The 13,540-nt window shown below is 46.1% G+C and overlaps 1 protein-coding gene across 1 annotated transcript in view; it reads right to left on the bottom strand.

Moving 5' to 3' along the window:
* Positions 1-3,620: 3,620 nt before the first annotated feature.
* The window catches only part of PSKH1 (protein serine kinase H1), a 130,059-nt gene continuing 120,139 nt past the window's right edge, over positions 3,621-13,540 (bottom strand). Inside the window, exon 3 of the mRNA XM_077457925.1 lies at positions 3,621-4,104. Coding sequence (XP_077314051.1) covers positions 3,787-4,104 — 318 coding nt within the window. The 3' untranslated portion in view covers positions 3,621-3,786. The remainder of the gene's footprint in view (positions 4,105-13,540) is intronic.

The following is a 13,540-nucleotide window of genomic DNA, read 5'->3' as shown; positions in this document are numbered from 1 at the left end:
GTCAATGAATACAAAGTTTACAATGTTAATGAATTTAAACAAATCTGGACAGTTTGTTGAGACATGAGAGACAATGTCATCATTACAATTAGACGTAGAGGCATATTCCTACCTCTCCTTTCAAGCCCGTCTCTGCTCCCGGTCAAACCCAAAAGTGCAAAGGGAAAGAGTTCCTCCCGGCGACTGGGGGAGGGATATATCACAGCACCAGCGGCAAGTTGAAATGTTATATTGTTGTATAAACCCTTATAACATTTCAACTTGCCACTGGTGCTGTGATATATCCCTCCCCCAGTCGCCGGGAGGAACTCTTTCCCTTTGCACTTTTAGGTTTGACCGGGAGCACAGACGGGCTTGAAAGGAGAGGTAGGAATATGCCTCTACGTCTAATTGTAATGATGACATTGTCTCTCATGTCTCAACAAACTGTCCAGATTTGTTTAAATTCATTAACATTGTAAACTTTGTATTCATTGACATTAATGATATGTTTATATCTATTTGTATATCTGCAGACTTAGGTGTTATCCTGACGAAGCAATTAAGCGAAACTAGTTGAATAATCACCTCATGAGTCTCTACCAACTGTATTTTGAGATTTCTTATATATTTTTATATGTCTCATTTTTATCTGTTTTCTTTAAATAAATTGTCTTTTTATGACTTACTGTCTTGATATCTATTTCCTATGTATAAAAAATACTTCATGTGCCCCGTAATAGTCCCGATACTCACCCCCTTTCCTTGTTGATGTCTCCCTTGGGAGATAGGAGATATCCACATTTTCTTTAATAGAACTTTTGCTGTCTGATTTGCTTCTGATTTACCAAAACCATGTAGTGCAAGGGCCTGCCTGATTGCATACAAATTGAAACCCATAAGGTTTGACCTCATAGTTTATGGTTTTGGTAAATCTGAAGGAAAAAATCAACAGAAAATTGGATAGTGTGTATTCAGCTTTAGTCCGTAGGGTTCAATATTGAGTTGGCCCACCCTTGGCAGCTATAAGAAGCGCATTTGCGAGGTCAGGCACCGATTCGGACAAGAAGCCCTGGCTTGCAATCTCCACCCTAATTTATCCCAAAGATGTTCAATCAGATAGAGGTCAGGACTCTATGCAGGCCAGTCAAGTGCCTCCACCCCAAACTTGCTCATGCATGTCTTTATGGACCTTGCTTTATGCCCTGGTGTGCAGTCATGTTGGAACAGGAAGGGGCCATCCCCAAACTGTTCCCAAAAAAGTTTTGAGCATAAAATTGTCCAAAATGTCTTGGTATGCTGACGCCTTAAGAGTTCCCTTCACTGGAACTAAGGGGCCAAGCCCAACCCCTGAAAAACAACCACACATCATAATCCCCCCTTCACCAAATGATTTGGACCAGTGCACAAAGCAAGGTCCATAAAGACATGGATGAGCGATTTTTTGGGGTGGAGGAACTTGACTGGCCTGCAGAGTCCTGACCTTAACCCAATATAATATTTGGGGTGGCACAGTGTAGTGGTTAGCACTCTCACCTAGCAGTAAAAAGGGTCCCTGGTTCGAATCCCAACCACGACACTACCTGCCTGGAGTTTGCATGTTCTTCCTGTGCCTGTGTGTATTTCCACTGGGTACTCAGGGTTTCCTCCCACACTCCAAAGACATGCAGGTAGGTTAATTGGCTTCTGTCCAAAATTGGCCCTAGTATATGAATGGGGACATTGGATTGTGGGCTCCTTGAGGGTAGGGACCGATGTGAGTGTGCGAGGGATAGGGACAATTGTAGACACTCACTCAGGGTGAACTGGATGGACTGGTGTCTTTATTCAACCTTACTAATTATGTAACTATATAACACCTTTGGGTTGAATTAGAGCGGAGACTGTGAGCCAGGCCTTCTCATCCAACATCAGTGCCTGACCTCACCAATGCGCTTCTGGAAGAATAGCCAAATATTCCCATAGACACACTCCTAAACCTATACACACATTATTTTTTCTCTTGTAGAGTGGAGGGGGGCTGGATTATTGCAGTAGAAACGTAATACTTACTTTAGCATTCCCATGTTGTTCTGCACCAACAAATCACTAGCAATAGTGACTTATTTATAGCTGTTATTGCCCTTGAACTAGCCTACTGAAAGACAGGAAGTGCTGTGATGCCACATGATTTCATGTCACTTGTCAGGCATTATGTTTGCAGTGCTCTGCTACAAGATCAGTTCAGCTCTTAGGCTTAGCGCTGGGTCACATGTATTGCAGACAGCCAGTAGCCAACACTTATGACCACAAGGACCTACCAGAGCCGTTTTAAAATGGAGGTGGGACAAATACAGCCCCAAGGAATAAACTTTTAAAAATCATAGTCAGCAAAGGCAAGCTATCATGTTTCTTTCCTGGCAAGTACCCTCTACCTATGCTGTACTCTCAGTGCACATCTTGCTTGGGTATTAAAGGGCTCCAACATTTGGCTGGGTTTTTCCTAAGTACTTTCATCACGTTTAAAAGTGAAAAATAAAATTAGGGGGTTTGAGAAAAACGACTAATGTAGAGGTCTAAAATTATTTAAAAGGTCCAAAACCAAGTATTTTTTTCTCCAAGTTTTGTACACAATTCTCTGGGCTGCAGTATAAAAAAAATCGTTAACATTTCAGTTAGGGCGCATTTACACTTGCTTCAAAACATGGCATTGGATGTGCTTTTTTAAAGCACTCTGAACTCCAATAAAAGCACCTGTCACTAAATAAAATGGTTAGCTTAAAGTCGTGTTCACATGTTGTGTTTGCTTAGCTTAAAAAAATGATACCACATGTTGCCTTAGCGGTGCTTCAAAGCATCTTCAAAGCCTCCATAGAGGTCTATGACAAAATTTGCTTGAAGCACCTGCAGCTTTTGAGAGGCTTTTAGTCAGCTTTAGCTTTGCTTTGTTTTGGAGGTATTGCAGGTATGAGATATCAACACACACAAATGGCATTTGCCAAGCTTCATTAAAGCTTTAAAAAAGCATCACTGACGTATCATTGAAGCACCACTGAAGTATCAAAAACACATAAAAAAGACATGTTAAGGTTCCATGCAAACTGGACCTTAAAATAACGTTATAAAACACCAGTAGTTTTGCAATGAGTCTTTCAACGTTTTTGCAATAGCGTATATTAGCGGTTTTCCGGTTAGCGTATTTTTGTTTAAAGACAACTGAAAAAATGCTGGTGAGTCACGTTTCTGAGCATTTATCAATTGTTTATGTGCGTTTAATGTTTTAAGTGTTTTTTTGTGGTCAGATCTCCTGAACAAGATTTTAGGGCATTCAGACAACAGCCCATAAACTCCACTGCCATGCAGTCCAAAAACGTCCATGTGTGCATGGACACATAGGATAACATAGAGAGGAGTTTATGGGCTGTTAAAAAAAAAAAAAAAAGCCCGAACTCCCAAAAACGGCCATTTATGAGCTTCAGTATGCAAGTAACCTAAAGCAGTAAGCGATTTAATGTGTGTTGAAGTCGAAGCAAGTGTAATTTAACCTTAAGGAACATTGCTTAATGACAAATGCACAAACAGTGACTACTGTGGCATAAGGAGGAGAAAAGGCTCAACCAAGAACAGATGGATAAAAATGCACAGAAGTAAGAAATACCTCCTTGCTCTTTACAACCCCTAAAATGATTTAATATAATCATTATCTTAATAAACAAAGAATGCTTATTTCATAAAAGGGAAGTAATAAAATAACCAAATAACACTATTTCCATCAAAGAGGCAAAAGTCATTGAAAATAAAAAAAATAAGAACTTTTTTTGAACAATGTTATCCATAGTATTGTTGCTGGTAACGCAAATTGAGTTCCCGAAGTTCTCGCTCTCTAACTCTTCGTGATTTAGTTGACTTGTTAGAGCGACTGGAACGAACAGACTGTGCAGACTTGGTGCTCTGACATCGGGATGAAGCTCTCTTGAGCAAATTCTGTGAAATAGACCTGTGCAGATTTTTCATGGATGAAGATGCAGCCATGCTTACAACCCAGGGGTGTTTAAGAGCTTGAGATGCAGTCATTCTTTCACTGGGCTCCACCATCAGCAGACGGTCAATGAAGTCCTTTGCCAGATTTGAAACACTTGGCCAAGGCTACAGATGTAAAACATATAAAAACAAAAATATAAAATATAAACAACATTTCTCTTAAATGTGAAATAAACATATCAGAGCATGGAATTATTATGAATATTTTAACATACTGTATATTGTTTTCCAAGTACTGTACCTGAAAAAAAGAACTGAATAAATGTCAACGGTGCAAAAATAAAATCAGATTTTTAACTTTATCAGAGCACAATACAGGACACAGGATGTTTTGCCTTTAACCATGGATTGTGTGCAGCTTTCTGTGGATGACTGGGCACCAGCAAAAAGAAAGCTGCTGGAATATCCTTTATATCAGGGCTAGACAAATCCCAGGCACCAGATCAACATTGCACCTAGAAATTGCGTCCTGGTGCCTGGGCTTTTGCCAGCTGTCTGGATCCACCTCCCGTGCTACAGCCAAAAGTCGGCTACAGCGTGATCGTCCATTTCTGGGAGGACATAAATTGCTGTCCCCCCTAACTGCCTGCATGCCCCAGGGGGAGCGCTCTATGATCGGGGTAAAGGGCCAATCACAGTGCCCCTTTACCATGTGATCAGCTGTGTCCAATCACAGCTGGTCACATGTAAACAAATGCCAGCATTCCCTTTCTGTCACAGGCGTGAGGAAAGGAAAGACTGTCCACAGGCTATCCTGTGACAGAGGACATTTACACTGATAATCAGAATAGTGCAGCCCCATTAGTGCCAATCAGTGTCCATCAATGCAGCACATGAGTGTCCATCAATGCAGCACATGAGTGTCCATCAGTGCAGCCTCATCAGTGCCCATCAGTGCCGCCTCATCAGTGCCGCCTCATCAATGCCACCTCATCATCGCAGATCAGTGAAGAAAACACACGTTGCACAATTTTAAAACAGAAATTAAGAAGAGGTTTTTTTTGTTTTGTTTTTTAAACTCATCTGCCTTTTTGTTTATTTAGCAAAAAATAAGAAACACAGTGGTGATTAACCACTAGAGATCCACGCTATAGCCAAATGACGGCTACAGCACGGACCTCCTTTGCCGGGACTACGTCTATTGATGTCGTCCCATGCACGAGTGGCCTGCGCGCCCCGTGAGCGGCGCGCTCTGTGATCGGCGAGTCTATGAGACTCGCCTGATCACGGATCCGAGCAAGGGGTTGATCCCGACCCCTTACCACGTGATCAGCTGTCAGCCAATGACAGCTGATCATGTGATACAACGGAGACGGCAATCGGCTATTATTCCTCCGAGAAAAAAAAAAAGCCGATCACAGGCGGCCGTGATCGGGACATCAGTCCCGATCACGGCCAGCCCTGCCAGTGCCACCTCATTAATAAGTGCCCCCCGTCAGTGCCACCCAGCAGTGCCCACAGTGCCACCCAGCAGTGCCCACAGTGCCACCCAGCAGTGCCCACAATCTGCCTCAACAACGGTGGTGCACCCCAGTGCCACATATCCGTGCCCATCAGTGCCGCCCATCAGTGCCACCTATCAGAGCCACCTATCAGTGCCATCTATAAGTGGCATCTATAAGTGGCATCTATAAGTGCCCATCAGTCCCATCTATCAGTGGTACCTATCAGTGCTCCTTAGTGCCACCCATCCGTGCCATCTTATCTGTGCCCATCTTTGCCCATCAGTGCCGCCTTATCTGTGCCCATCAGTACCGACTTATCTGTGCCTATCGGTGCCACCTTATCTGTGCCTATTAGTGCCCACCAGTGCAGCCTATCAGTGCCGCCTCATCAGCGCACTTCAATGAAGGAGAAAAATGACCGGTTTGCAAAATTTTATAACAAACTATTAAACATGATTTATTTTTATTTTTTATTTTGCATCTTTTTTTGTTTGTTTAGCAAAAAATAAAACTCCCAGCTGTAATTAAATACCACCAAAAGAAAGCTCTATTTGTGGGAAAAAAATGATAAAAATTTCATTTGGGTACAGTGTTGTATGCCCGCGCAATTGTCATTCAAAGTGCATCAGCACTGAAAGCTGAAAATTGGTCTGGGAAGGAGGGGGGGTTTAAGTGCCCAGTAAGCAAGTAGTTAAAGGAATGCTCTATTAAACGAAAAAAAATCTCATATGGGTACAGTGCTGCATGACTGCTCGAATGTCTTCCAAAAAGTGTGACAGTGCTTATATTCACCCGTGCATGTGCACTGCGTCCTGAAGCAGTGCAGGACTGATGTCATTGAGGCTAGGCAATTTAAACACCCAAGGCTTGAGAACCCGGAAGGTATACCAGGTGAGGCTTGAAGCCCCAGCAGCAGCGCACCACTGGAGGGTTTTGTTTTAAAACAAAACTTTCATAATGTGGTAGTATGCGGTACATACAGTGGTGTGAAAAAGTGTTTGCCCCCTTCCTCATTTCCTGTTCCTTTGCATGTTTGTCACACTTAAGTGTTTCGGAACATCAAACCAATTTAAACAATAGTCAAGGACAACACAAGTAAACACAAAATGCAATTTGTAAATGAAGGTGTTTATTATTAAAGGTGAAAAAAAATCCAAACCACCATGGCCCTGTGTGAAAAAGTGATTGCCCCCCTTGTTAAAACATACTATAACTGTGGTTGTCCACACCTGAGTTCAATTTCTCTAGCCACACCCAGGCCTGATTATTGCCACACCTGTTCACAATCAAGGCATCACTTAAATAGGAGCTGCTTGACACAGTAAGGTCCACCAGAAGATCCTTAAAAGCTACACATCATGCCGAGACCCAAAGAAATTCAGGAACAATTGAGAAAGAAAGTAATTGAGATCTATCAGTCTGGAAAGGGTTATAAAGCCATTTCCAAAGCTTTGGAAATCCAGCGAACCACAGTGAGAGCCATTATCCACAAATGGCGAAGACATGGAACAGTGGTGAACCTTCCCAGGAGTGGCCGGCCGCCCAAAATTACCCCAAGAGCGCAGCGACGACTCATCCAAGACAACAACATCCAAGGAACTGCAGGCCTCACTTGCCTCAGTTAAGGTCAGCGTTCATGCCTCCACCATCAGGAAAAGACTGGGCAAAAATGGCCTGCATGGCAGAGTTCCAAGGAGAAAACCACTGCTGAGCAAAAAGAACATCAAAGCTCGTCTCAATTTCTCCACAACACATCTTGATGATCCCCAAGACTTTTGGGACAACATTCTGTGGACCGATGAGACAAAAGTGGAACTTTTTGGAAGGTGTTTGTCCAAGTATATCTGGCGTAGAAGGAACACTGCATTTCATAAAAAGAACATTATACCAACAGTAAAATATGGTGGTGGTAGTGTGATGGTCTGGGGCTGTTTTGCTGCTTCAGGACCTGGAAGACTTGCCGTGATAAAAGGAACTATGAATTCTGCTGTCTACCAAGAGATCCTGAAGGAGAATGTCCGACCATCTGTTCATGTACTCAAGCTGAAACGAACTTGGGTTCTGCAGCAGGACAATGATCCTAAACACACCAGCAAGTCCACCACCGAATGGCTGAAGAAAAACAAAATGAAGACTTTGGAGTGGCCTAGCCAAAGTCCTGACCTGAATCCTATTGAGATGTTGTGGTATGACCTTAAAAAGGCCGTTCATGCTCGAAAACCCTCTAATGTAACTGAATTAGGACAATTCTGCAAAGATGAGTGGGCCAAAATTCCTCCAGGACGCTGTAAAAGCCTCATTGCACGTTATCGCAAACGCTTGGTTGCAGTTGTTGCTGCTAAGGGTGGCCCAACCAGTTATTAGGTTTAGGGGGCAATCACTTTTTCACACAGGGCCATGATGGTTTGGATTTTTTTCACCTTTAATAATAAACACCTTCATTTACAAATTGCATTTTGTGTTTACTTGTGTTGTCCTTGGCTATTGTTTAAATTGGTTTGATGTTCCGAAACACTTAAGTGTGACAACCATGCAAAGGAACAGGAAATGAGGAAGGGGGCAAACACTTTTTCACACCACTGTACTATCATCATATGACATTAGCTTACAGGGGGAAAGTTTTTCTGTTTTTTTTTGTGATACTTTGCTACCACTTTAAGTAGAAAGCAAATCAGGAGATCACAAAGAACAGGGGGATCCGTATCCTGTACTGCACTAGATATGGATATTCCTGGTAAGAATAGAAAATACTGAATAAACATAATAATAATAATAATAATAATGAGCAAATAAAATAACATGTCCAGGGGAGAAAGGCAACAGAGAAACAAGAAGATAGATGGAAAATAACTATCGTAAATTTAAGTCCAGGTCCCATCTGAGATTCAACCCCTGAAGGAAACTGACCCTTAATCTAAATATCCACCACTCCTCTCTGTTCAAAAGTTGCCTACTTGTGTCCCCACCCCTGGGCATGGAAACCAATCTTTCAATGCCTGTAAACCTTAAACAGGTCAAGTCCACCGCATAACATTCCCAAAAATAACACAAGACGTTAGAAATATGCCTTGCATTCAGGTTAACAGTGTCACAGTAGTGTTCATCTATTCTAGTCTGTAGGAACTAAATAATGCAATATTATTATCACACAGCTCACTCAAAGAGGGTATCTGGTCCCATTTATACAAAAAAGGGTAAGAAGAGAGGAGTCAGGCTGTCGTTTTTCAAGTCGGAAGGCTCCCTTCTGTCTCCTAGCTTAGTTACATTAGTTAAGAAATACCAACCCACTTGGCTATCCTATCCTGGGAGTTTTCCATGTAACATGAAAACATGCAGATATTGTTATATGAACTTATCTACTAAAACTTTTAGTTCAAGAAACACGGGTGAAACTTTTGATATCAAACAATACATAAACTGTGGGACCTGATATGTAGTGTACCTAATCCACTGTTGCTTGCAATCTGCAATACGTGGGGTGCACAACATGTGCCCTAGGGACTATAACAGGAAACACTACTGTGACACTTTTAACCTGAATGTGAGCCATATTTCTAATGTCTGGGGGATATTTAGATTAGGGCCCAGGGTCCCTCAGGGGTTAAACTTCAGATGGGAGCTGGACTTACATTTATGAGTTCTTTTTCCATCTATCTTCTTCTTGTTCCCTTTCTCTCCTGAACATGTTATTTTATTTGTTCATTATGATTATCTTTATTCAGTATTTTCAATGCATTGTATATAGATTATCTTCATTGTTTGTTCTTTGAGCTTGCTTTTTTTGGAGTGTCTCGCCCCTTTGAATTGTTTAATTCTAACTATTGATGAGTTAAGGAGCAAATTGAAAACTCACACATGAGTAATAGAAGGGGGAGCATTTTCACAATAATTATATACACACACACACACACACACACACACACACACTATATACACACAGTCATGCTCAAAAGTTTGCATACCTTGGCAGAAATTGTGAAATTTGGGCATTCATTTTGAAAATATGACCGTTGGGGCGCATGCGCGGCGCGATGTGGGACAGACGTGCCCGAGTTTAGCTCTGTCCGACCTGGTCTGTCAAGCCAGATTTCCCAAGGCATCTCACATCGGTCCCGGCCGAAAACTACCCAACACCCCTGCGGAACACACCAGCACATGCCAAACCGAAAAAATAGGAGGAATAGCAGCTCCAAACACCTAACAAACTACCTTCTAATTATGGAGAAGTCCCAGGCTAAAAAGCTCCAAGATGGCGCCGGCTCCTCTGTGATCTCCAGCCTCCCCACGCCGGCACAGCAAACTGCTCCTAACAGTGAGTACAATACTCCTCTCTCAAAGGCTGACCTAGATGAAAGCTTAACAGCTATCTATGAAAAACTAGCTGACAAGATACAACATGAACTGCATAAAACTACCAGTGCTCTGACACAAGAAATTGCCAACATAGGCAGCCGCACTGACATTTTGGAAACAAAACATGACTAACTCTCTCTTTCCCATAATGATCTCAGTAGGGATGCACCGAATGGGTTTTTTGGTGCCGAAACCGATACCGAAAATGAAAAATACACTAGGCCGAAAACCGAAACCGATACCGAAAATGACTGTTTTTAAAAAATATTTTTATACAGGAGGTGGTCAGAGACTGGGGACATGGTTCAGGAGGTGGCCAGAGACTGGCGACATGGTTCAGGAGGTGGCCAGAGACTGGCGACATGGTACAGGAGGTGGCCAGAGACTGGCGACATGGTTCAGGAGGTGGCCAGAGACTGGCGACATGGTTCAGGAGGTGGCCAGAGACTGGCGACATGGTACAGGAGGTGGCCAGAGACTGGCGACATGGTACAGGAGGTGGCCAGAGACTGGCGACATGGTACAGGAGGTGGCCAGAGACTGGCGACATGGTACAGGAGGTGGCCAGAGACTGGCGACATGGTACAGGAGGTGGCCAGAGACTGGCGACATGGTACAGGAGGTGGCCAGAGACTGGCGACATGGTACAGGAGGTGGCCAGAGACTGGCGACATGGTACAGGAGGTGGCCAGAGACTGGCGACATGGTACAGGAGGTGGCCAGAGACTGGCGACATGGTTCAGGAGGTGGCCAGAGACTGGCGACATGGTTCAGGAGGTGGCCAGAGACTGGCGACATGGTTCAGGAGGTGGCCAGAGACTGGCGACATGGTTCAGGAGGTGGCCAGAGACTGGCGACATGGTTCAGGAGGTGGCCAGAGACTGGCGACATGGTTCAGGAGGTGGCCAGAGACTGGCGACATGGTTCAGGAGGTGGCCAGAGACTGGCGACATGGTTCAGGAGGTGGCCAGAGACTGGCGACATGGTACAGGAGGTGGCCAGAGACTGGCGACATGGTACAGGAGGTGGTCAGAGACTGGCGACATGGTACAGGAGGTGGCCAGAGACTGGCGACATGGTACAGGAGGTGGCCAGAGACTGGCGACATGGTACAGGCGGTGGCCAGAGACTGGCGACATGATAAAAGAGATAAGTGTGGTGTCCCCTCGTGCAGCCAGTGTTTGTGTCCCCTCGTGCAGCCAGCGTTTCTGTCCCCTCGTGCAGCCAGCGTTTCTGTCCCCTCGTGCAGCCAGCGTTTCTGTCCCCTCGTGCAGCCAGCGTTTCTGTCCCCTCGTGCAGCCAGCGTTTCTGTCCCCTCGTGCAGCGTGTGTTGTCCCCTGTGTAGTCAGTGATGCAGAAAGAGAGGAGAGCCGCCTCCGCCGTCTGGATCAATAGAGCGCCGGGAACATCACAGCTTTAATTTCAATAGCTGTGTGTTCCTCCGTCGCGCGCCGCCGCATACAGCCCCTCCCCCTTGTCCGGGAAACTGTGATAGACAGATCCCCCGTGGACGGGTGATCTGTCTATCACAGTTCCCCGAACGAGGGGGGGGGCTGTATGCGACGGCGCACAACGGGGGAACACACAGCTATTAAAATTAAAGCTGTGATGTTCCCGGCGCTCTATTGATCCAGACGGCGGAGGCGGCTTTCCTGCGCTATACACCTCCCGTGATGGGCGGCACCGGGGGCGGAGCTCCGCCCAGCCCAGGCCCCGCCCCATTTTCGGCTCAATTATCGGCCGTTTTTTCCTTTTGGCAATTTGCCGAAAGGGCCATTTTCGGCCGATATGTTTCGGCGGCCGAAATTTCAGTGTATCCATAGATCTCAGGAAAGATTATGAGACCCTGGCTGACAGCTTTGCATTTATGCAGGCTCAAATGGAAGATCTAGACACAGAAACAGGCGCAACAATATTAGGGTTTGCGGTATCCCTGAGTCGATCACCGACCTCGCCCCTGCTATCTCCAAACTCTTCCATGATCTACTACCAGATAAACAAATATCTGTATTTACCTATGACCGAATTCACAGGGCCCTCCGCCCTAAACCAACATCTGACAAACCTCCACGTGATATCATGTGCATGAAGGATTTCCTACTAAAAGAAGAGATCATGCGTGCTTCCAGAAATACCCCAAATATTGTTTTTGAGGGTCACAGGATACAGATTTACCCAGATATATCTCCAGCTACACTTGACAGGAGACACAGGATGAAAGAGGTCACTACAATCCTACAATCTGCTAGAATAAGATATCGCTGGGGTTTCCCCTTTAAACTGTCAATATTGCACAATGGCTCAACCTACTCATTGAAGGAAAGGAACTCTTAGGCCGCGTACACACGCGGGGACTGTTCGCTGAAACTTTGTTCGTCAAACAGTTGCCGCAACAGTCCGCTCAAAATTTGCATGAGCGGACTTGCCCACACACGAGCGGACTGTTTCAGCGAACTGTTTGCCAAACAGTTCGCTCAACTTTTGAAATGAACGGACTCGCCCACGTAAGGCGGAGGCAAGTCCGCCCATTTCGAGCGCGTGTACAGGTAGGCGGGGCCCGCGAAGGAGACGTCGCGGGCACCGCCGCCTGGAATGGACTTAAAGGGGAACCCCAACGCCGAAAAAAATCGGCGTGGGGGTTCCCCCAAAGTCCACAACAGACCCTTGTCCGAGCACGCTACCCGGCCGGCCAGGAAAGGGGGGGCGAGCGAGTGCGCCCCCCCTCCTGAGCCGTACCAGGCCGCGTGCCCTCAACATGGGGGGTGCCTTGGGGAAGGGGGGCCGCGCGCCCCCCCCCACCCCAAAGCACCTTGTCCCCATGTTGATGAGGACAAGGGCCTCTTCCCGACAACCCTGGCCGTTGGTTGTCGGGGTCTGCGGGCGGGGGGCTTATCGGAATCCGGGAGCCCCCTTTAAGAAGGGGGCCCCCGGATACCGGCCCCCCACCCTATGTGAATGAGTATGGGGTACAATGTACCCCTACCCATTCACCTGTAAAATAAAAGTACCCAAAAAAAAAACACAACACACGAGAAAAAATATTTTATTGCACAGCTCCGGGGGTCTTCCGTCTTCGGGGGTCTTCTCGCCGGACTCCTCCGCTATCTTCGTGTAGCTCTTTTGCTAGCGGAGGAGTCCGGCTTTCTTCCTCCCCGCCGCCGGCCTCTTCTCCCGACTTCGGGGGTCTTGTCCCCCTCTTCGGTTCTTCTGCCGGGCCACCGCGCCTTCTTGTAGCTCTTTTGCAGGAGGTGGCCCGGTCTTCTGTCGCCGCCGCCTTCCGTTCTTCTGCCGGGCCACCGCGCCTTCTTATAGCTCTTTTGCAGGCGGTGGCCCGGTCTTCTGTCGCCGCTGTCGCCGTCGCCGCCTTCCGTTCTTCTTCTTCTTCTTGTTGTTCTTCTTCTTCTCCAGGAGATGTTGACACGACGCTCTCTCCGGCCGGAATGCCAGAGCCGCCCTGCGCTGCCACTTATATAGTGCCAATGGGGCGGTGTCACATGGTATATGTCACATGGGTTGGTCACATGGGTTGATGTCACATGGGGACTATGACATCGTAAGGGGGCGGGGTCACCATGTGACATCAACCCATGTGACCAACCCATGTGACATATACCATGTGACACCGCCCCATTGGCACTATATAAGTGGCAGCGCAGGGCGGCTCTGGCATTCCGGCCGGAGAGAGCGTCGTGTCAACATCTCCTGGAGAAGAAGAAGAACAAGAAGAAGAAGAAGAACGGAAG

Source organism: Lithobates pipiens, unplaced genomic scaffold, assembly GCF_037356315.1.
Source record: "Lithobates pipiens isolate NorthernLeopardFrog02 unplaced genomic scaffold, aLitPip1_a1.2 Scaffold_10, whole genome shotgun sequence".
Taxonomy (NCBI): Eukaryota; Metazoa; Chordata; class Amphibia; order Anura; family Ranidae; genus Lithobates; species Lithobates pipiens.
This window is presented reverse-complemented; position numbering and strand designations above follow the sequence as displayed.